The sequence below is a fragment of the Gallinula chloropus genome (assembly GCF_964237585.1).
Source record: "Gallinula chloropus genome assembly, chromosome: Z".
Lineage (NCBI taxonomy): Eukaryota > Metazoa > Chordata > Aves > Gruiformes > Rallidae > Gallinula > Gallinula chloropus.
In genome coordinates, this window is record NC_140089.1 from 22,906,262 (window position 1) to 22,930,605 (window position 24,344).

Genomic DNA, 24,344 nt, shown 5'->3' on the forward strand with positions numbered 1-24,344 from the left:
CGTTCACCCTTTGGGCTGTGTTGCCTGAAGGATTTGAACTCACAGGCCAAGTCCTTTGTAAGTGGTTTTTCCCTAAACACCAGTCAATCTACTGCAAGCATGTTTGTATTTCCATTTGGATTATTACTATTTCTTATCATTTATAACCTCTAGAGCTCTTTGGGGCGGGGGGGGGGGGGGGGGGGGCAGGCAATGGGTGGAGGGGAAGAATGTATAGCATACTTAAAGTATAACTGATGTGATTCACAGCACATTTACGTTAGCCTTCATCTCTTAGTACATGGTTCAAAAGATTGTTTGAAACAACTTGTTATAAATCCTTTTCTTTTTTTTAAAGTTCTTCGCATTATTAATTCAGAGAACTTACCCTCTGTCTTAAATCGAATGTGTGCATGAAAAATACCATTTTTAGTAGTGTGTTCCTCTTGGTTTTCTCATTTTACTTGTTTGAAGTGATACTTTTACTAAATTTTGTATTAAAAATGTAATAAACTTTCAAGTAAGAATTTTCTCCCAGAGCTGCAAAGTAAGATTTTTTTTTAATATAGCTTTTTTGGTTGATAATACAGAATACTGTGTTGAAATCAAGAGTCAGATTCTTGAGCTGCCTTTTAAAGAGTAAATTTAGGAAAGAACATGTTTGCTTGCAGTGTCTTAGCCAGTGAAGTGTATTTCCTTGAGATTTTCTCAAGACTTATGTAAGTACCTGAATAGAGGGTGTAAAGAAGACAAAACCAGGCTCTTTTTAGTGATGCCCAGTGGCAGGACAGTAACATCAGGAACATCTGGCAACATTTTTTCACTTAGAGGGGGGTGGAGCACGGGTTGCCCAGAATGGTGATGAAGTCTCCATCCTTGGAGATATACTGAGAAGCCCTCCCAGGCAACGGGCTGTAGGTGTTCATGCTTAAGCAAGGGATTGGACCAGATGACTGCCAGTCATCTCTTCTACCTGTAAGCAATTGTTTCTTCAAGTTGTTTTTAAAAGCCACAGAGATTATGTATTTTTGAGAGGGTTAAATAGTGTCCACCAGTAGCATGACCCAACCTTATTGACCTCATAGAGTTTTACTTAACTTAAAAGTTGTAGTTCTCGCCTGAAACAGCAAGTCCTGTGTGACCAAGTTCCCCATTAAAAGACACACCACAGGGCCATCTATTTTTCACTTTGCCTTGTCACTAGTCATGTGGACTGAGTGCCTGTTTGGGGCTGGAGTGCAAATCACAAAATGGATGAACTGCAACATGGCATGGGGAGATGTGACAGCAGTAATGCAGAATGCAGATGCACCCACAGTCACCTACCTGTGAGCTGCATTGCACATCTTAATCTTAATGCTCCTCTTAAATGCAAACTTGGATTCTTCAAGAATAGGATTATGAACATCATTTAATTCCATAGCATTCCTGAGAGAGAAAATTAATTCATACACAGTTATCCCCAAAAGATGAAGACAGTACTTAATGTTTCCAGCCCTTGTGTAAAGTTTTGCTGCTTGCAGTTCTGTGATGGTATTTTGCTTCCCTAATGTGTAGTCCGAGTTAGGCTGCTTTGATTCCTTGAAATAATTAGGAACTTTATAATGAATTCTGTAGCTACTCTTTCAAGTAGTGCTTTGCTTGGATTAAGATAAAAGCCTCTTCTAATGTGTGACATGTTTAAATATTAAGTAGGGCTTATTAATGACATCTGAAACAAAGGACTTTTCAGGTTTTTGCCAAGGCATTTTTTTGGCCTCCACATACAATATTTAGAATTTCATGTGGCAGGTAAATATTCTTTGTATTTAAAGACTCTTAAAATATCACATTCGTTTGAAAGTTATTCTTTAACTTGAATTAAAACACAGAATGCAAATTGTGGTTTAAAAAAGGAAGAAGAAAACAAAAGTCATGTCTGGAGGCTCTACTAGACGATTCAACTCTAGTTAGAAAGAAACAAAAGTTTTTTACACAATTACCACAGCCTTTAATTCTTCGTCTTCACTTTTCATTTGCAGCACAGAGAAAATACAGATGACTTTTCTAAAATTTCTCTCTCGCATCAGTTCTTACTTTGACAGACTTTGATTCCTTTGTAAAAAGCAGACAAGGTTTTTCGAGCCATGACCAAAACTACGTGTGCATTAGCAAATAGCTACTAATTGAGAATACCCTTTGAGGAAGGTGAACTATGACAGTTGTTTTGATCAGGAGTTAGTCTTTCCTGTATAATCTTCCCATAAAATAAGACATCGTGTGTTTGTGGTTTTTTAGTGAAGTAAGTAGTTGTTTCTGGAACACAAAACTCAAAAGAACATTTCCGCCCCCTGCCCGCCCCCATTGTACTGTTGCTTGTCTTTTTAAAATACAGATGCGGTGGTTTGACCCTGGCTGGAGGCCAGATGCCCACCAATGCCACTCTTATCAGTGCCCTCCTCAGCTGGGCAAGACAGAGAAAATATATAATGAAAGGCTGATGGGTTGAGATAAGGACAGGGAGAGATCATTCTGCAATTGGCATCATGGGCAAAACAGACTCAACACAGAATAAAACATACCTTATTTATTACCTGATCAAACCAGAGTAGGGTAATGAGAAGTAAAACCAAATCTTAAACCACCTCCCCCCACCCCTCTCTTTCTCCCAGGTTCAATTTTATTCTCGCTTCCTCCCCACCCTCCCAAGGTAGCACAGGGGAACAGGGAATGGGTGTTTCGGTCAGTTCATCACACATTGTCTCTGCCACACCCTCCTCCTCAGGGGAAGGTCTCCTCACACCTCTCCCCTGCTTCAGCGTGAAGACTCTGATGGCTGACAGTCTTCCATGAGCTTCTTCGCTGTGATTCCTTCCCACAGGGGCTTCAGTTCTTCATGAACTGCCCCAGCTTTGACTTCCATGTGGTGCAGACCTTCCGGAACAGACTGCTCCAGCACAGTCCCCCACAGGGTCACAGATCCCCCCAGCAAACCTGCTCCAGCACGGGCCCCTGTCTCCACGGGCCCCTGTCTCCCAGGAGCTTGCTCCAGTGCAGGCTTCCCACAGGGTCTCAGCATCCTTCATGTGTCTCCACCCGCTCCAGCACGGGGTCCCTCCAGCGGCTGCAGGTGGGGTCTCTGCTCCCCGTCATCATCCATGGACTGCGGTGGAACAACCCGCTCCGCCATGGTCTTGTCCATCTGCTGCAGGGGCATCTTACTCTCAAGCACCTCCTACCCCACCTCCTTCCTAGCCTTGGTGTCTGCACAGCTTCTCACATCTTCTCACTCCCTTCTCTGGGGGCAAAAAGCAGCTGCTTGCAGGTTTTTTTCCCCTAAATGTGATTCCCAGAGGCACTGTGACCATCGCTGATGGGCTCGGCCTTGGTCAGCAACGACTCCGGCCTTGAGCCGGCTGGTGTTCGCTCTGCAAGGCCTGCAGAGAGCTTCTGGCTGCTTCTTGGACCCCTGCAGCCCCCCTTCTCCGCCAGCACCCCGGCACGCAAAACCACAACAGTTGGCCACTTATTTTTGAGAGGGTGGGGGAAAAAAAATTATGTGCTATTTTGAAGAAAAGTGAAAAAAAAAAATCTAAACGGCTGGAAATGGAAAGCGATACTGCAGAAGCTAAAAAGTAGTCTCAGATTTACTGAAACCTGCTTGAAAACTGTTCTGAGGACTTGTTAAGCCATTCAGTATCACACATCTGCAGGACTGTGCGTCACTGTATTTATACATTTAAATTAATACACTTGATTTTTTAAGCAACAAGCCCTCACAGTAAATCTGATGTTGTAGAATTGTATCATTTTTTTAATCAATACTCATTTTCCTATATATACTATATATTGTAGAAGAACCAGTAAAAACTGGTTTCTGAAACTGCAGCATTTAATTTAGAAGGAAAGCATCAGATTGCCCTTACAAGTGTATTTTTAATAACATTAATGACAAGAGCATAAGGGTTATTCTACCAGGGTGATTTGGGATAGCTGAGCTTGCAGGACTTGAGGAGTCATTATTGGATTCAAAATATTAACAAGTAATTTATAATGATGACTTATTATGAGAAGTTGGGGACAATTATGCATGTATTGTTCTGCAGCTGGAGGTTGCAGTTCGTTAAAACATCGTAAAAGTCTCCGTTTGAAACATCTTCAATACAACAGAATCACCTTTATTAATAACTGTGAGATAACAGATCTGCACTAATAAGGAATATTTTTTTCCTTATCGAGTCCAATTCTGCTTTTCCCTCAGTGTTTTTAACCTTCCAAATTATTTTTGGAATGGAATTGGGAGCAAAACCTAATTCCTACGTGCATTAGGGGATCTAATTTATCAAGTATCTACTGGATTTTTATAAAAGTTGCATCTCCCCTTTCTGAGTACCCCACAGGCTGATGGGTGAAGGAAAGATTTGATTTATGTGAGAAGTTCTGAATCAGAAATAGCCTGATTTCTCTATGCAAACCCATTTCATTGTGCACTAGCAGTTTTAAGATGGTAAGATGTGATGAGAAATTCTTACTCTTAATGCCCAGAGATTTAAGTGAAGCCTTCATTAGCAGCACAGTAGTTGGTGCGTTTCAGAAGCCTTTTCACTGCAGTGATGTACATTTCCTGCCCTTCCTCTGTGTGGAACTATTACTGTGTTTTATCATGTAATTCTTTCACACTAAATTTAACATGAAAATGCAGTGCCAGTTTCCTCTGCATCTGTGGTAAGAACCTAGTGAGGTTTTTCTTTCAGATATTGCAGGATGACTTTTTGTAACGTGACATTGTATGTTGATGAGCCCAGCCTGAAATTTTCCTGCATCATATAATCTTCTCTGATTGTACAGGCATCCTCCAGCCTTCTCAGTCTGAACACTGCTGTAAACCACAATGGAAAAACAGCTTTGAAGTATTCCCAGTAGCAATCCTGGAATTCCTTCAAGTATATTGAGATTTTGTTAGAAATTGAATTGCCAGTGTAATCCATCTTCCTTGTGAGAAAAGATTCAGATAAAGAGCTGGAGCCTAGCAGCATTAAGTATTAGAACATCCCTTTAAATCAATAAGCTACAAATCTGGCAGCGCATTCATGCAATGCCCAGTGCTACACTAAAGTGGCTTTACTGCTGAAACAGCATTACTAATAGCACATCCCCAACACGGATAAACAGTTGAGTGATGCAGTAGCCCAAATTATATGAGACCTTACCTAGTTAAGTTTCACAGAAACATTTATATTGTACTGACACAGATAAGAAAGTGAAGTATTTTATTATTTTTTTTAATTTTTTTTTCAGATGACTTTCCAAATGTGGTTATAGAAGGGATTCTACATGGAATATTTTATCCTCATTTACTGCCCAGGTAGAAGTGCAGCGTGGCTAGAAGCAACTGAATCAAGTCTCCGGGGAATGCTGAATGGAATTAACAGGATTAAAGTTCTATGATGTGAAAATTATGCTCAGAAGCAAGAGGCACAACCTCGGCTTAAGTTGAAGCATTAAGTCTTTTTAAATAAAATGTCACTACAGTTGCTGCTTTTTTAAAAAAAAGGTATGGAAACAACAGTATTAAAATTATTTATACCTTCTATATTTTGACATGCTTTTGACTGTTTAACACTAAAAGCCAAAAGTCATACACTGAATTACACTAACCTTTGAAAATAATTGAAAGCTTTACTAATTATTTCTATAATTTCTATCTTAAATTACACTAAACTTTTTTTGCACCACAATTTTTCCCAGCACATTACCCATTGCTGGCAATGGATGGATTAGAAGTGCTGGCACTGAAGAGAGTGTGTGAGAGAAATTGCCCCCTCCCCTTCTCCGCCCAATTAAAAAGTAAATAAATAATTTTTTTAAAATCAAAGCAAGAAAGAATTGAAAGGGCCCTAAAGGTATTTAATCTACTTTTAAAAAATTATTTTGACTCTGCTCCTTACTATCAGAAAAGGACAAGAACCAATGTAGGTGTACAGAGAGAGTTTCTATTGCAAAACAGGCTTTTGCATTCAGAAATACACAGCGCTCTCTCAGGAAGTTTTCTGGATTTCAGTTGAAATTATTTTTATCTACCGTGGGATTTTATGTGGCGTTTGTGCATCCCTGTTCAGTTATGACATCTGATCTCTCTGTGTGTTTACTCTTTACATCAACTTACAGACTGTATTCCATATCTTAACATTTTATAAGTCACAGAGCATAGGACTCTGTGGAAAGTTAAAGCAAGAGTATGATTAATAAGTAGTAAAATGGTAACGCTAAAACTGATACATATATATATATATATACACACACTTATATATGTATATTTGTTCAGATTTAACTGGAAATTTGTATGTGTGCTACTGGACATTAAAAATAAATTACTAGAACTGAACATACTGTTTCAGCATACCTTTTTGTGCATTTCTAACCAAACACCGTGCTTCTGTGAGCTTGTATGGTAAGAGATGGGCCTTACAGATGTCTCCACATGAAGCATGAGAAGACACCAGGGTATCTGTGCACTCAAAACTCGCAGTGCTGTGCTGTCTATGCTATCCTTATAAAAGCGTGTGTCTTGGAGAAGATTCAGTGTAACTGAACAGTCAGAGGGCTCCGCAGAGAAAGGGCATGTTGTACAAAAGCAGTACTGGGAAAGCTAGGCACAAGCAGAAGCTTGATCCTAGAGATGAATAGTTGGCCTCCTGCTAACTACTGGCTCCTGCTTGGGGCCAGTGAAAAGCTGGGACTTGTACAAAAGGCATCCTGTGACTGCAGCACTTGTCCAGGTCGCAGAGCTGCCACTGTCTACGGAGTCAACCTCCAGCAGAGTTTCCAGCTACTAGCAGAATTCTGTTTGGGCAAGAGGCTGAGACATTCTCCTACTTGCTTCCTAACGCTGCTTCCCAGTGCTGCTTTTCAGAAAATTTTACCTTAAACAGTGAGTAGAAAGAAAAATGAACTGGGGTAAAACTGAAGTCCAATTGTCTACTACTAGGCAAATTTAGAGGCCCCTGACAAGGTCTCACTTAGCTGTGTTCTGAAGAAGACAATCTTTTCCAGGTTGGGAGGACCTGAGGTCATCCCTGCCTCATGTTTCCCTGTTCCCTTGTGAGGGGGTTCCAGTAGGTACCGACAAGCTCGTGCCCTGCACCACTTCATGTCTGAGTACCTCATGTGGAATGCAAGACACCCTTCAGGAAACCAGTCATTACACAGGTAAGCGGCGTGCTGGCCACTGTGCAGGGGATGAAGCCTTCACCGGGTCCTGGCACTGGCTCTTCCACCTCCAGTTCTGAAACACTGGAAACTCAGAAGGAGAAATACACTTCCTTTTCTGTGTACTGTGTAGCTCATTAAGGAACCTCATTAACAAACACAGCTGTCTTAAAGCAGTACCTTACGCTGGCCTTGCTTAAAAGCTACCAGATAAACGGTCTGCTCAAGACTTCTTTAAGAAGCATTTCAAAAATTAGGAACCTGCAGTTGCATCCCTGACATACAGCAAAACTAAACAAAACCAAACTAAGAAAATCTTTTTAGCTTCACTGTCAGTAGCACTAGCTATGTGTTGCAAAATTCACCGCGCTGCAAAACAAGGACTTTCCCATTTTCATCATTTTCTAACTGATGATCCTACTGAACATTAGAGCTGCTCTTTCTTGATGACAGGACAGTAACAGAATACTGTGAGGTTTTGAAAGACAGCAAGGACTTCAAGATTAGAAAAACATTACATCCTTGCCCTAACCTTCCAACTCTGTTTTATGGAAAGCAGCATCCCCAGCATCTTCTGCAGAACCGAATGAGGTGAGAAAAAAAGGTGTCGGGGTGGGGAGGAAATGAAAAAACACCTTCAGTAAGTATTTGAGATTAAAGTTTATTTATTCAAAACATTTCTATATTTTACTTTTTTTATTACTTTTAAAAATGCTCATACTGGTAAAGAAAATAATATTTTCAGTTAAAAAGGTAGAAACAAACTTTGCAAAAATGTCCAAAGAGAGAACAAACTTATTGTATTTCAAACCTTGGGAAAAAAAGGAAGCATTGCAAAAATTATTCACAAAAGACTTTTCCTGCAAGACCCAGGATTTAGCAGGATGTGTCTTCAACTTCAAGGAGTGACAGATCCCAGAGCCATCAAGTTGTTACAAAAACAGTCACATCTTTTATGTACTTGGCAAATGGTAACTTGTCTAAATACAGCCTCATATGCCTTGAGGTGAAAACTCAATGAATAGTTAAGATCAGGCCTTAAGGTGACTAAATTTTACTTTCCATTCTGACTGTTGGTCTCACCAGTCACCTACTTCAACTACAAATGGTTCCTTTACAGCTATTTTACCGCTGTTGACAATCACGCAGTCTTGAAGGGGTCGGTCGTGCTCATCTGTCTGCTGGAGCTCTATCGAATGCACCACAGACTGTCAAAAAAATGAGGTTCAGTTTAGCCAAGGAAGCTCCAGCGGCTCAAGCCCAGCACCAGGTAAACACCCACGTGCTCCTACCATTACTAGTTATTAAGCAGCTCCTGCACAAAGACCTTTACCCAGTTGTGCTCCCACATGCTTGCATTTTTCTCCGCAAGAACGGAAGTGCACTCTGCCACCACACGCAGCCAACAACCACACGAAGCCTGTCACACACACAGGGTCTATCTGTAGACTGTGAGCAAGAAGTGAACCCAGAGAGCATGAAGGACGAACAGTAATTATTTTCTAATTGCACAGCGTAACGGTGCCTCAAGAAATGTGATGCCTGCTTTTAGCTTTGGCATAGGACACAGATTTTAAGTGATGTCAGTCAGACAAGTACAGGCAAACTGCTGGTACCACGCCAGCCAACTGATGGAAGTAGTACTTTTAAAGGACAAGATTCAGCTAGCAGTATTCACTTGTGGGCTGTGTGTGTTTGTCCATTAATCTAACTAAATCAGTCTTAAGTTCGGGGCTCCCTGGTATAAAAAAGACAGGGATCTCCTGGAGAGAGTCCAGAGAAGGGCTACAAAGATGTTAAGGGCCTGGAGCATCTGCCCTGTGAGGAAAGGCTGAGTGAGCTGGGGCTGTTCAGCCTGGAGAAAAGAAGACTAAGGAGGGACATCATTAATGTTTATAAATATCTTAAGTATGGGATGCAGGGGGAAATGGCCAGCCCCTTTTCAGTGCTCTGTGAAGACAGGACAAGGGGCAATGGCTGCAAGTTGGAGCACAGGAAGTTCCGCACCAACATGCGGAAGAACTTTTTCTCAGTGAGGGTGACAGAGCCCTGGAATAGGCTGCCCAGGGAGGTGGTGGAGTCTCCTTCTCTGGAGATATTCAAGATCCGTCTGGACACCTATCTGTGCAATATGAGCTGGGGAGCTGCTTTGGCAGGGGGGCTGGACCCAATGATCTCTCAAGGTCCCTTCCAACCCCTATGATTCTGTGATTCTGTGAAGTCTGTCTTCAAAAACTTCCAGCTCCTATTGTAGCTCATGAGAATTGACTTCAATATGAATGCAGAAGCAGGGGTGAGTGTTCTGATGATGTTTTCAAACTCCTCAATGCAGCAGTTCATGTTTCTCCCATTCATTTCAAAACAGATTAAACAGATTCATTTAAAAGGAAAACCAGACTCCTAAGAGTACTCAAGTGGAACTAACATTTTTAAACTTAATTCTATATGGCCTTTGCAATATATTATTTGACCAGTTCTACAGCTGTGTACAGGTTTGGGAAATTAGCTTCATTATTTTCTTTCTTTCTAAACAGATCTGAATATATGTTTTGTTTATATACTTTACATTCACATGCTTCTAAAAACCCTTACCGTGGAAGTGTTACCCGTAACTAGCACAGGCTACAAAATGAGATTGCAGCTTGTAGAAATACAATTATTTCATGGCTAACAGCGTTAGCGAAAGGGGGACCTGAACTTACTCCATTTGTAATCTGCAAAGGTGTCAGGGTTGATTTCAGTGGTTAGTGGTCTGAAACGAGCTGTGAAAGCCAAAGGCATGATTTAAGTTTCCATTTCTGCAGTCACCGTTTGCTCTCTCAATTCTAAATCGTCCAGCTCCAAGGGTCTTCACAATCGTTTTCTACCACATACATATTAGATAAACACTCGACTGTTTTTAACCACAGCGGGGTAAGTTACATTAACGCAGATACAACGTGGCAGATTTGTCCAGATTTTCTTGGTTAATCTTGCCAGTACTTTTAGCTTACCATTCCATCAAGGACTTTGCCAAATACCACATGCTTTCCATCTAACCAGGAAGGCTTTGTCACACTGATGAAGAACTGGGATCCATTGGTGTCTGGGCCAGAATTAGCCATGCTAACCCATCCAATTCCATAGTGTTTGAGCTTGAAGTTCTCATCTGGAAACCTTTCTCCATAGATGCTTCTTCCTATGACACAAAATAAGGAAGCAAACTTCTTTTAAAAAAAAACAAACACACAAAGCCCTTTTTGTTGAAAAATGGGAATTCGGGATTTGAAGCTTGTTGGTGTCAGTTAAACACAGCAACATCACTATTCCATCCACGATTCTGTAGCTGACATCATTTTGTTTGTAAAAGATAACCTGAAACAATTTCGGTCTTTGCTTTTACAACTTTTTTCTCCTAATAAGAAATTGCTTTAGAAACATCTAGAAATATATGAAGGCTAAGTGGAATTTAGCCTAGAAGACTTGGTGTGGATTTGTATAAACACCACATGAGGATTTTTATGTTTCTAAAAGAGGTCGGAAGAAAACACCCGAGTGATGTTTAAACCACCATCACTTTAAAAAGTGAAGAATGTCAGTCTCATTCTGTATTTGTACAGTGCCTTAGCACACTGGGGACACTGCCCCCAACATGCCACCAGATACTATCGCAGTAAACAGTATTGGCAGGCCAACAAGCACTGACTACCTTCAATGCCAAAACTCTGTCTTTGGTATTTTAGCCCTTCCCATTGTTGGCTGCCAGGAAAAGGAATGCATGTTATCCCTGCTGTGTCCCAGCAGGGCAATCACTAGTATCCTACACAGACAGCTCAAATTGTAGCTCATGAAGAATACGTATGTAAAGGAAAAGAAGAAATCAGAAGCAAGAACACATGCAATGTGAGACATGCTGCACTGGGATCACCCGCCTCAGTGGGTGCTCAGAAGGGAGAAGTGATACACACAGCCAGAACTCACACCACCAGTACGTTTTTGGTTCTAAATTTAGTAAGAGGAAAAAGGAAAAGGCCATGACCCTCATGCTCTTGTTTCTGTACCCATGTTTTGAAACTGCCTCCTACAGCACATTTCAGAAGGTTCCACAGAGGTAGCTGAGGACAGAGGACAGCCTAGTCCTTCCCCACCTGCCCTCCCTCCACATGCTTTCACTGTTTCCTCACAGACTAGTTTTCCGCTGGATGACTTGAACTGGTTCACATACACATGCAACCAGTGAGTGCCTCTGGGAAGGAGTGCTGTCACAAAGCCAAAGCAGGGGAAGGGCATCGTTTGGAAACAGTGTGCTTGTAGGAGCAGCTCAGCTGGTAACATGGCTGCAGCCCAGCAAGCAAAGTCGTGTTTCATGAATGGGGACAAGCTGCAGACAGCAAAGAGCTATCTGGAAAAACTGACAACAAAGGAACCTCTACATATAATCAGGTAATCCAAATAATTGAAGCTTATATTCCAAGAAATTGATTAGATGCTCTAAAACAAATAGCAGGCTGTTCTTCATTTGTCAGCTGAAAGAATGAGGGAATATGTTGGTTTGTCCTTCTTCTCAGTAGACATTCAAGGAAAAGAAAGGGAACTTGGAAGACACTAAGTATATTACCTCCTGATCCATCTCCAGCTGTAAAGTCTCCTCCTTGAATCATGAAGTCTTTGATCACACGATGAAATTTACTTCCTTTGTATCCATATCCTCTCTAAGAGAATGAAATGATTTTTTTAAATTAATTTAGTATCCAGTTCTATACAATCATATGGAAACACACTTGTGGTGCATAGCCAGATACCACAAAACTTACCACCACCACAGACAAATACTGGCAAGAAACAAATAACACCGGGTTGTGCTACCAAAAGGCCAGTATTATGCAGGTGATCAAAGCCATTGCTCTTCATTTGAATGGTGTCTCACCATGGTACTCCCACATTGTAAATATGCATGACAGGGACAGACTGAGGTGGTGACATCCAACACCTCATGATTACAGATTAGGTGTTAGGAAGAACTTCTTCCCAGTGAGGCTGATGAGGCCCTGGCACTGGTTGCCCAAAAAAGCTGTGGCTGCCTCCTCCCTGGCAGTGCTCATGGCCAGGCTGGATGGGGCTTTGGGCAGCCTGGGCTGGTGGAGTGTCCCTGCCCATGGTGGGGGAGCGTGGAATGAGATGATCTTTGAGGTCACTTACAACCCAAACCATTCTGTGATTTTTATGAACTCATCTTATGAAACAAACCCCAAGGACCTAAGAGGACAAACACAGCCTTGGGTATGGTACTCTCGCATGGGCTCCACTGAATAAAGATCACCAGTTTGCAACTGAAACAGGATTAAACAAATATTTACTGCCCAATCCAAACCCCAGTACACAGTGGAAGAAAACAGCAAACGTACTTCTCCAGTTGCCAGCACAATGAAGTTCTCCACGGTCTTTGGGACCACTTTTCCAAACAACCCAATTACAATTCTGCCAACATTTTTGTCTCCAATCTTCACATCAAAGAACACCTGAACATGTTTGTGAAAAGAACAAAAGTGATAGAAATATGAGCACAACAAAAAGGCTATACTTTTAAAAGCATAAGATGCTAAGAAACTGCTTCTGGCTGGTCTATATTAACAGTATCCTTCTATTCCCAGGAGCACTGCTTAAGAAAAATCCCTTCAGAGATACTAAAAACAGATTATGCAGGAAACTGAGAACTGCTGACTGTGCATTTTGATGCTTACTGCCTTTAAGGGCTCAGTGAGACTGCTGTGTCACATGCTTGATGGTGTCTCCCAGACACTCATGCCTCTAAAGCCATACAGAAAAGATGAAACCTGAAGGTATGGGAGAGTAATGATGCTGTTCCAGTATGGTGAAGAACAAGGAACTACAGTACTGACATTCTCCACAAACAGTACTTTCCTATCCTCTCATAATCTTCACTGATCTAGGCATTAGTATGTATGTGATTAAGTATGGGCAAAAGCCTAAATTCCATTTAACTGACAGTGAGAATAAAATCCTACAGCTCAAGCAAGGAGTTACTTTCCTAAATATGAATTCAAACCTGACAAAGAAATGACCATGATACATTACTCAGCTGATTGCCTAAAAAGTAACATAGATATTGCTAAAAAGCAACTTCAAAGAGGCAAATGAGTTATACAGCATTTTAATATAGCTCAGAACATATGAATGCATATTTAAATGTGCAAAAATGTTCCAACAATTACTGAAAATAGGAACAGCTGTCAGGAAATGAGGCATTTTGAAGTTCTCAAAAAGTTACATAAAGACTATTACAACTTCTAGGAAACAGCAATGTGTATTCCTATGATGTGGTATTTGCTGTTCCTTGTGGCACTCAACCAAATATTACTTGTCTGCAACACTAAGAAATTAGTCCAACGATGATAATAAATTACCAAAGTCTCTCCAACATGAATGCCTCTTTCACGCTCTCCTGCTAAACATTTCTACCGTTTCTTGATCTTCCATGTGGTTTTGACTGTTGAACTCTTGGCTAATGCTATAAAAGCTCTATAAAGAAAATAAAATTCCTTTTGATACACCTCATTCATTTCCTTGGCACTTGGCACTAAATAACATACCTCTTAGATGTGTGGCTTCCAAAGTATTAACAGCACACTTTCACTAACTTCTTAGCATTTTTATAAGCCCAGTTCTCTGAATTTTGCCACCGCGTTTACCTAGGTAAGGGGTACTGCCTGCCTACACCTTATTTCAACTGGAAATGTTGCCCTACTAAGAAGGGCTGCCTGAAGTAAGTAAGTAACAAATATAAGTAACACTAATGAGGCTAAAGTACATTGACCCCCCGCAACAGCAGTAGCATCAAAAACCTTCGCAGAGCACACAAAGATGAGGCCATCACATATTGCAAACATAACCCAAGCAGAAGGCTTCATTCTCTGCAGAGCTGCTTGCCTGAGCACCAAGCCCAGTGCTTCCAAAAAAATCACACCGGCTTATTCTGCATCTGTGAACAAATCTGAAGCTCCTCACCACCCCACATACCTGTGCAACATATGACATGATTTATTTGAAAGCTCTGCACTACCTAATTATGCACCACATAATGTGTCTGTCCATATTTCTGACACAGAAATAAAATATGGAAATATTTGGTAGCCTTAGATGCCATTTTTGTATAGAGAAGCCATATTCTTCTAAGCATATTTCCTTAAGTTCTCTGGAAAATCAGTAACCATGTAGACACTGGTGAGCTGTGAAAACCGCAGTCCCAGATCTAATAAAAAATCTGGCCAGATTCTTCACCACAAATGCTTAAGACAAATATTAAACATTTTCAGTCTTATTAATACATGTAGAAATATTTAATGTTATTTACAATTTGCTATATTTCAACTCTGAAATGAAAAAGAGTTCACTAATAGGAGTGGTTGGTTCTCATTAACATATCCCTATATAATTTACACAAGATGGTGTATATTAAAATGAAACAATGGCCATGAGTATTCAATTATTTGTGTCAGGGTGGGGAGGTCAACGGTGAAAGAAGCATCTCGTGATTCCTAGAGACCACGCAATGTAATAAATTAACTCCTGAAAAATGCAAAATATTGCACACAGAGAAGGACTATACAGCCACAACAAGACATTCTACATCAGCTGCCACTCCAAAGAGACATTTGGAGTCACCGTGAGCAGTCTGATGAAAAGTTTAGCTCTGGGCTTGCGACGGTCAGAGAAGGAAAATGTATGTTAGAAGTAATTAAAAATGGACAAGAGATGGGCATAATTATGTAATGGTATCCTGTGCATTCATACCCTAAATGCTTCATATAACTGGCTTCTCAACCACAGAATGATAAAGCCAACATAAAAAGGTAGAGAAAAGGGCAGTACAGATGCTCAAAGATCTGGAAGACCTTTCACAAGAAGAAAGTTAAATAAACTATGCAAGCAGGAAGAGATAAAACTGGTGTGTGATTTGATGACCTCTACAACACTTTGGAGTGGCTTGGACAAAGAAAGTTGGCAGCTGCAACTCTCTCATGTCCCGCAACATAAAAATCAAAAAAGGGGATAAAACGAAATGCCAGGCAGAAGGCCTGAAGAAGCAAGGCACTTTAGGTATATCTGGAATATACTGCAAGATGATCTGAAGGCTGAAACATACCACAGAATCACAGAAAGACTAGGTTGGAAAAGACCTTTAAGATCATCAATTCCAACCATTCTCGACCTATGCTAAACCATATCTCTAAGTATCTCATCTATCTGTCTTTTAAACACACCCAGGGATGGTGACTCAACCCTCTTCCTGTGCAGCCTGTTCCAGGCCCTGAAAACTCTTTCAGAAAATTTTTTTTCCTAACATCTAATCTGAACCTGCCCTGGCACAGCTTTGTGCCATTTCCCCTTGTCCTACCTCCTGTCACCTGGCTGAAGAGACCATCGCCCACCTCTCTACAACCTTTTTCAGCCTCTTCTCCAGGCTAAACATCCCCAGCTCCCTCAGCCACTCCTCGTAAGATTTGCCCTGGTTGTCCTTCTCTGAACACGCTCGAGGACTTCAATGTCCTTCTGGTAGGCCCCGAACGGGACACAGTACTCGAGGTGCAGCCTCACCAAGGTACTGGGCAGTTACAGGGGCACAATCCCCTCCCTAGACCTACTGGCCACACTATTCCCGATAACTCCCACAAGAAAGCAAAATAATAATAATAATAATAATAATTCATGAACTAGAAGCCCATGGCAGTTCAACTGTAGGCTACTGCAGACAACGGTGGCAATGAGTTCAGGCAGCCTGTGGCTCGGGAAGCGGAGGCCGTGCCTGAGGCAGCCGTTCTGCCCTGCCGTGCCCCGCTGCGCTTTCACAGGCGCACGCCTCTTGTGCCAAGAGCAAGGCGCTCGCTCTCGAGGGCTGAAGCCTCCAGCCCCCACGTTACCCAGACCCGGACTGGGCACCATACCTCCCTCCCGCACCAGCACAAACTTCCCGGATCGGGCCGCCGGCATGCTGCGATGGCCCGGTGCACCCCCTCGCCGCACCCCGGCAGCGACGCCCGTAACCGCCGCGCCTGTCCTCGGCCGGCGGCCCGGCTTCCCGTGCCGGCTTCCCGGGAGATCCGCGGCGCCGAGCCACGCCGGCGGCCGAGCTTCAACCCGCACCGGCTGCCTGAGCCTGTCGCGGGCAGGGGGTGCGGGAAGCGACGCGGCCATCAAATGACAGGTCGCGACACCAAGGCTTCCAGCCAAGGGGAGGCGGGGGGCGCAAGACCCAAACCCACCCCGCCGCTCAGCGCGGGGCGGGCGCCGGCACGCAGCCCCAGGCCGCCGGCGGCGACAGCGCGCCCGCGGCAGCAAGGCTGCAATTACCGAGCTGAGTGCGGGCTGCCAGCTCTGTGGTCAGAGGCAGGCTCAGCTCGCTGCAAGACTGCGATGTGCCAGCGCCTGCAGGAAGGGGGCATGCCCCAAAGGGTCGCAAAACAAACAGAGGAAGGAAAGAACCCCAAGACGCCTACACACGGGAACGCTAAGCCATTCGTCCGCGCACTCCCCACACCCGGCCCCCGCAGGGCCTGCCTCCCGCCCGGAATCCGCCCCGACAGGGAACCACCTTTGCACTGTAAAACCGGGGCGAAAAGAAGCCCAGCGGCCCCCACCCGCCCGGCAACGACCGACGAGGAAAAACATCCTCGCCAGGGGCCCGCCGAGGAGACGCCGCGGCCGCCTCACGACCGACCGATCCCTGCTCGCCTCAAGCAGGCGGCCGGGGAACCTTCCTGGTCGGCGGCGCCGCCCCGACTGCAGGCAGGAGTCACCTTGGCGGTCACGCTGGGTCCCCTCTTCTTGAAGCCCTCGGCCGCCGGGGCCAGGAAGCAAAGGCAAGCGACAGCACCGAGGATCGCCGCCGGCCCCCCGCGGGCCATGGCGCTGAGGCGAATGCTGCGGCGCCTGCGCCCGCCGCCGGCCGGCTCCTCCCGCGCCATGTGGCGGGGGGGTGAGCGGCGGGGTGGTCACCCGAGCGAGGTGCGGCCGGCGCCGGCCCCGCTTGGCGTTAGGGGGCGGTGGGAGTGGGGAGGGGAGCGGCGCGGTCTTGGGGGACTGTCCCTGCGCTAACGCGGGCCGCGGGAACGGTGCGGTGGCGGCCGCCTGCGTCCACCCCGCGGGTTTCATCCCTGCTTGTGGGGTGTGGTGGGGCTGCCAGGGTGAGCCCCGGCGCCCTGGCCCGGCACGGTGTGGTTACACATGCCGCCGTGGTCATGGTGCCCGTTCCTTAGGGTGCGGGCGGGACGCCGTGTGGCCTCCTCAGGTCCAGCCTCGCCGGGCGACCGCTGTAGTTAGCGGCGTGGGCCGAGCAGCCCCGCTTCCGCCGTCAGCCAGGCTCTGTGCACAGCAGGGATCGCTGAAGGGCCCACGGGTGGGTGAAGTAGCCAAAGTGGTGGATGCTCAAGGGGTTTTGAAAAGGGATCATTGGCCTTTCATCTTTGGGGTATTCAATGTGCTGAGGAGAAGCTGGAGCTTGTAAGGGGCTTGTAATGCTTCCAGTTCCCTTCGTGCTTGCAGCAGAGGGGCACCCATGTCAGCACCCCTGGCCTTGAACAAGGAGCTGCGCCAAAGGAATTCATCAAACACAAATGTCTGTCCCAAGCTATTGCCTACTAAGTCAGGGAAGACGGATCTGTCTAGCAAATTACTTTACCTTTGACACTGACCTGTTACCTTCTCTGCTCAAAAACAATTTGCATTCAAGACCTCTCCCAAATTTGTTGTTCCTACAGACCCAAGAAAGTTAAAAGGTTGCACCACACAGAGAAATTTGTGGGGTCCCAAGTGCCAGCATAAGTAAGAGGAATAATTAGTAAATAATGATGCACAGGGAGCAGGAGGCTGACAGTGGCTTGTGTAAACACAGGATTAACCTGAGCAGCGCTGTGTTTCTGGGTGTATGGCTCAGCACCTAGGCAGTGAGTGTCAGCAGCAGAACTGGGCTGCCTGAGAGAGGGTAAGCTCTGTGCTGCCAGGTCTACACTGTTGTTGCTGCTGAGCAGCCATAGACCGTTTTTCAGAGAATGTCACTTCTCCGCTGTTTTTGGTTCTGCCCCACGTGCTGCCTACACTAGTGCTTCTGAACACAGTGAGATCTCTCATCAGGTGGCTGCAGCAAAACCTTATTTCCCAGGTACAGCAGAGTGGTGGTTAGCGATTCCGCATTACATAGCAAAAGAGAAGAAACACTGGATGATCTGACAACTGACAACAAATAGATCCCTTACCCTCAAGAGGTGCAAAATACCTGTGATTGTAGCTCCTGGGTCTAAGAACCACCTGGTTCACCTAATCTAGGGCTCAACTTTGGCAGCTTACCTATGTGCTGGCATTTTATAAAACAGAGGGCTTCACCAAAGCCCTGCCCATGTGGGCTCATTGTCAGTGTTGGGGACTGCAGGGCTTCAAGACATTTGCCCAGTTTTTCTGTAGCTAATTAGATCTGTCTTAGTTGTGAAACAAAACTATTTTGTGACTGTATAGGTGGTTGAAATATTTCTTTCATGCTATTGTTAATACTTACTGTATTTCACATTCACATTCTTCTTTAAATATCAGAGCAGGCCCAAAACTTTATTGTCTCTTATAATAGATTCTTTGATATGCCAGAGCACTTTATGTGCGTATGAGAGTTTACTCAGAGTAAACTCATTATGTGTTTATTTTCTCTGCTGGTTTGATAAGGTACTGAGAATTAAAAAATTATGATTCAGCTGCCTTACATGCATTATGTCACCACATAATAATGGTGTTTGATTAGCTCTGGAGTTAAGATTTATGGCAGAAATACTTAAAAAAAATCCAAAGTTATACAGATTTGTTGCCATAGCTGTATATAATCTTTAAAAGGACTGTATTATTACACAAATACATTAGAAAACTAAACAAGAAAAGTCTCAGACTGTGGTATGTTCAGAGTATTATGATGAAAATGGAAAAAGTTTCCTCTTGGAGCACATACGAGGGCATGTTAAAGTTCTTCAGCACTCTGAAGGTAATTTGGGGGTGGGGGCTTGGGTGAGTATGACTAGTCCTATGTGGGACAGAGCATTTCTGATACCCCACATGCATGCAATTGACAGGGTTAGCATTGACAGAAATGTGGGAACAGGTGAAGCCATAACTAATTCTAAGCTTTGAATCTGAAAGAAGACAAATACTGGCTGATGAAACTGCATTTTCTCAGAGCACTTCGGTCAGAGGAGTAGCCTTGTTCAAATCACGAAGTATAAAGGAACAAGCAGTGAACTCAAAGGACAAGAAGAGATGGTCTCTCAGGACAGGTCTTTAGTTTAATACTCCTTGACATGGAGCACTGATATGCTGAACAGTACTCTCCACAGTAGTCCCCAGAGTTCCCTTTCAGAATCTCTCAATGAAAATGTTGGTGTTTGCAAGGATGGGTTCCCTGTTTGTTGCAGTGGCAATATGTGTCATCCATGTATAAGACAGTAGTATGAAGCCAGAAGAGTGAACTGAGTGGTTAATTGCACTGAAGAGATTTAAAAACAGCAATATGAGACAGGGTCTGGTTTACATTATCTTGGAAAGCTTATGCGCATTGGTGATGCTGCTAAATGTTTTTTTGGAAGCAGATAAAACAATGTTTAAAGAGGAAATCTCAAGAAGAGGATGAAACTTAATACATTCAATGAAAACTCAGTTTTACATGGAAAATCTTTTCCTGACGCTCAAAGAAGTACATGTGCTTTTTGTGGCAATATGATGTCATGACTGTAAAACTGAAACTACACAAAAGCCAGACAAACAGTAGGTTTTATACTAACTGTGAAAAGAAATAAATCCTTACAATAAAACTGGGGATTAATAAGCAAAAATCTGTTATGACCTCTCTATTTTTCTGCTTTAATTATTGATTTTTGAGGTCTCTGCAAATTCTTTACCCAAACTGAGTATGGTCTGCTGAGAACTACACTGGATGCAGTATGACCTTGCAGAGGGACAGTTTCCCTGTAGTTAAAAAAAAAAAAAGAGAGAGAGAGAAAAAAAAAAGTGTAAAATCAGGAAAGGGGCTATAACAGAAGACCATACTTACCTGTTCCATCCTCCCTACCCATGAACAATTTGTTCACCTCTTCAGTGCAGCAGATCTGAAGACTGTTATAACATCTCCCCTCAGTATTCTGTAGACTAAACAACCCCAGTTCCTTCAATCTTTCCACATAGATCAAGTATTAGAAGAGGCGTCATCTGGCTGTGTAGTTTTCAGTTGAAATATTACTTTTATCCTTAAATGTGGGTGTAAGTTACAAATAGCACATTTTGACATTTCTTGCTTCTTCTTTTAAATTAATCAAGCAACATGAGCCTATTGTGACAAAAATTATGTGGCCCATTAATGTGTTCAAGCTATCCTGTATTTGCAATATGGGGCACAGGGCACGTTGCATTTTAGAGCTAGTGGACAGAGGGTGTATTGGTGCTCGTTGTCTTCTAAGTAATCAGGCCTTAAAAAGAAGAATTTGCTACTGCTTGACAGTTGTCAATTTAAGTAATAGCATCTGTAATGAGGTGTTTCCTAGCTTCTGATGCTCTCTCTACAATTTAAAATGGGAACAGAGAGAGAGAAGTTAAGTGTATAGCATCTGACAGGTTTTGATTTCTACTACTACTAGGACTGGCAGTAATTCTGGCACTTCCTTTCAACACTATGGCATTTTAGTGAGCTATGATTTATAGTAGTGTATAGAAATATTTCATATCCAAACTGCTCTAGTATATCATGTTATACAGGTGAAAAGAATTCTGGGCATGACACAGGTAATAATAATGCTTTATGGTTCTGTAGGCACTTTCATCAATGTTAACTGCTTGACAGCTGCCAGGATAAAACTTGGACTAAGCCCTGTGTTCTGTAAGGCTGCTGTAACTGAGCTTTTATTTCTATTTCCTCACTTTGAAACTGGTTTTTGGTTCTCAAACCTGATTCACTGAAAGTATGACATCTCTCCCCCACTTGATCTTTGTCCATCTTGTTGGCCTCAATAATTGCAAAGGTCTTTTCCAACCTAGTGCATCTGTTTCACAGTGCCACTGCATTACGTGTTTTGGGTTTGAATGTATCACTGGCAGTGTAGAGTTGTAAGTTTAAAGGCAAACTTTAATCCCATAAAGACTAAGAAATTACACCACTGCATCTTATACGTAGTCTGTACTATGAAATGGTTAAAAGCTATAAAATATCAGGGCCACTGTGTTTGCATGTAATTCTGAGACCACAGTTAAGAACAACTTAAGGTCCACGAATTGTTAAGTCACTATATATGGCCTTCATGAATAATCAAGAAAGAAGTTTATGGGGAGTTTTGTTTGTGGTTTTTTGTCTTTTCCTTTTTGTGACTTCAGAAAGATGGAGTGTATCATATGTGCTGTCTCTTCTATTAAATCACTTGTAAAATGGCTTAGACTTCTCCTGTCATCTGGGGCACTTATGCAAAATAAATGTGTCCTATGCTCCGGATAAGTGTCTTCCTTTTGGTGAATAGTTTTCAAGCTTTTTAAATTTTGTATCCAAACACAATTTGAAGTGTCACCCTTTCCACTCTAATGGTCAAAGCATTTATTTGGGTGATACCAGCAATGTGTTTGCAAAATAGTGCAGCTGGAGCCAGAGCCATTTTTGCTTTGAGCACATTTGTTTACAGGATATCGAAGCTATCTATAATTGTACATCTCACTGCAGAGAGCATTTAGCACATAGTCATTCATTTGAATTCTGTTTTTCATACCATCTGCAGTTGCCTAAGTTTCCTTACAGGAAAAGAAAAAAACCCCCAAAACTATCAGTGAAGCCTAGCTGCAAGGAAGCATAGAGTCAGATTTCTTTGTATTAAAGGCAAAAAGCTAAGTTTTCTTCATAACATTTTATAACTATCTGGGTTTGGTTTGTTTTTTTTTCTTTTTGTAATTATTATATACAATAAAAATCGTAGTTCTGCAAACACTTCTGCACATCCCTTAAAAAGGTTTGTGGTCTCTGTTCCATGGAACTGCTCACACCTGCAGGTAAGCACACAGCTGTTTGAAAAGTATGTCTTTGTTGATAACAAATGAAAATTGCAGTAATCAGTACTTCTAGCCTCATAATGCCCAAAGGTGTGAATCTGGACACACAGCCTGTGGCTCTGGGCTCATCATAGAAAAGAGGATAATTCCTTCTTTAAAAATCTCAATGGGAATTTGAAAAAGTTGTGAAACAACATTCTGTCACATGGCTACAGCAAAGAATTGATCCAGCTTTTCTCTTTTTGTGTTAGATCTTTAATTATTATTAATATAGCTGCGGAGGGGTGGGCAAGGGAGAGGTGGAAGAAGGAAATAGAGTGAAACAGAGAAAGCTCAGTGGTTGTTTAGGAGGTTCAGAGCAACTCAGAAGTAACTATTGGAAGATGACTAACATACTCAGCATTGAGATGGCTCATGAATGGGATTGGTTTCCTCCTTACAAATACCAAAGAAGATTATAGTAGTCAAGAAGAAAAGTGACCCTTGCAGCTGCTCAAGAAGAAAGTGACAAGTACAAGAGTTTTTTTCTTTATGAGTCATAAACAAAGTGTACAGATGTCTAGGGAGCTTTTATGTGAAAAGTGATACATTTGAGTGAAAAGTGAGGATAAATGGTATTTCTCTGCTGTACTGACAGAAGTACCAAGTTAGCTTCTGTAGTGTCGGAAATCCAGCTTAGGAGGAAAGAGATACATATAATTTTGGTGTCCCTGAAATTCAGCATTGTTACTACCATGCTAAAAATAGTGTCTGATCAAGGACCCCATCTATCTAATAAGTTTCTAATCAGTTAGGATGCTGTGTTACTGAAAATATTAATTAATTTAGTATCTTACAGAGTACATGATGTAAGAAAGGTACCCTAAGCTACCTAAAGAGATTTGGGGGCCATTTTTCACCTGCTTATTTCCTTTTCATTTTGAAGGAGACTCCATACTTCTGCCTGTGCAGTTGTCTGCATACACCTGACTTAGATACTACCCTACTTATTGCATGTGGTCAGGCCGTTACAAAAATGCACACCCAAGTAAAGAAAACCTGCTACTAGAGCTGCAATACTCTTCCTGGAGATGTTGCCAACATCAAAACTTCTGAGAAATACATACTGTGATTCTTTGCCTATGTGAAATAATTTTGTATAAATTGAGCATGTGCAATAGCTAAATGAACCCTGCCAGGATTAGGTATGGATCTAGGAAAGGCCTCTAGTGCTGCTTAGAGGATGAGCGGCAAGTGCTCTGCTCTGGGCAACCATTTCGTAGTTGGTGTTTTCCCTCAGTATCTGCTGTTGGAGCAGTGTAACGTTCAGTCATTTGTGAACTCTTCTACAGTGATACTTTTTAAGAATTTCTGTTACAGTAATCTGGGAAAGTATGATGGTTTCTCACACTTGAAAAAACAAAAAAAACCCAGATCCTGGCTAGCATGATACAGGAGCTCTGTGTGCATTGACATTTAGTGGTGTTTGTGTGGGGGGTTGCAACATTTAAATTAGTACCGCTGGGCCTCTTATTTCCCTCTCCCTTCATTGTTGATTTTCCCTATCCTACATGGTTTATTTTATAAAAATCCTAGTCTAGAGTGCTTCGTAAATTCCACATGTGTCCAGTAACTTGTTAGAGCAGTCACCCTTATATTTCATCACAGGGTTTGTTTGGTTTTTTTTAATACTGGTGATTTTTTAGAAAGCAGTTTTAGGTAATTTGGAAATAATCCTGATTCTCAGTTTTGGAGACCTGGACTCATGGCAGTGGGACTCTCTTTATTTACAAGTCATCTATTCAGAGGTACCTGAAGGATCTCGGCATTGAATTTGCATTATCAAAAGAGAAACTGAGAGGCCTGACATGAAAAGCTGGGGATTTTAAGCAGTTTCTTCACATTTCAGAAAGGATTTTTGCCCATTGGGGAACTTTTCAGTATTGTTTTTAGACTTTACAGGGTGAAGCTAGTGGAAAAGAGTAGCTTTGTGAAAGTGTCAGCAACCCCCTTAAGCCCTGAAGACTACATAAAGCATTTTAAAACAAGAACTTCATACAAAATACGTATAATATACATAATGCATGGAAATTCAATTGTCTGGAATGACAATTTGTTCATACTGCTGTCACTTCTCAATATTTAATTAA

General features: G+C 42.6%; 2 protein-coding genes across 2 annotated transcripts in view; one reads left to right on the top strand and one right to left on the bottom strand.

Moving 5' to 3' along the window:
* Positions 1 to 6,337, top strand: part of SNX24 (sorting nexin 24) — a 91,942-nt gene extending 85,605 nt beyond the window's left edge. Inside the window, exon 7 of the mRNA XM_084277945.1 lies at positions 5,257 to 6,337. Within this exon, the coding sequence (XP_084134071.1) occupies positions 5,257 to 5,327 (71 nt within the window). The 3' untranslated portion in view covers positions 5,328 to 6,337. The remainder of the gene's footprint in view (positions 1 to 5,256) is intronic.
* Positions 6,338 to 7,822: 1,485 nt separating this feature from the next.
* On the bottom strand, positions 7,823 to 17,107 carry PPIC (peptidylprolyl isomerase C). The gene is made up of 5 exons (XM_084277884.1): positions 16,962 to 17,107; positions 12,552 to 12,665; positions 11,765 to 11,858; positions 10,161 to 10,345; positions 7,823 to 8,375 (listed from the first exon to the last, which is right to left on the bottom strand). Exons 1-5 carry the CDS (start codon positions 17,067 to 17,069, stop codon positions 8,247 to 8,249), a joined length of 630 nt encoding a protein of 209 aa, XP_084134010.1. The 5' UTR covers positions 17,070 to 17,107; the 3' UTR covers positions 7,823 to 8,246.
* Between the last annotated feature and the right edge of the window lie 7,237 nt (positions 17,108 to 24,344).

Excerpts from the sequence above, each read along its gene's own strand:
- PPIC (XM_084277884.1), bottom strand. The coding sequence starts at position 17,069 with ATGGCCCGCGGGGGGCCGGCGGCGATCCTCGGTGCTGTCGCTTGCCTT. Across the intron at positions 12,666-16,961 it reads GACCCAGCGTGACCGCCAAG|GTGTTCTTTGATGTGAAGAT; the intron begins GTGACTCCTGCC and ends AAACATGTTCAG. Across the intron at positions 10,346-11,764 it reads AGCTGGAGATGGATCAGGAG|GAAGAAGCATCTATGGAGAA; the intron begins GTAATATACTTA and ends TTTGTGTCATAG.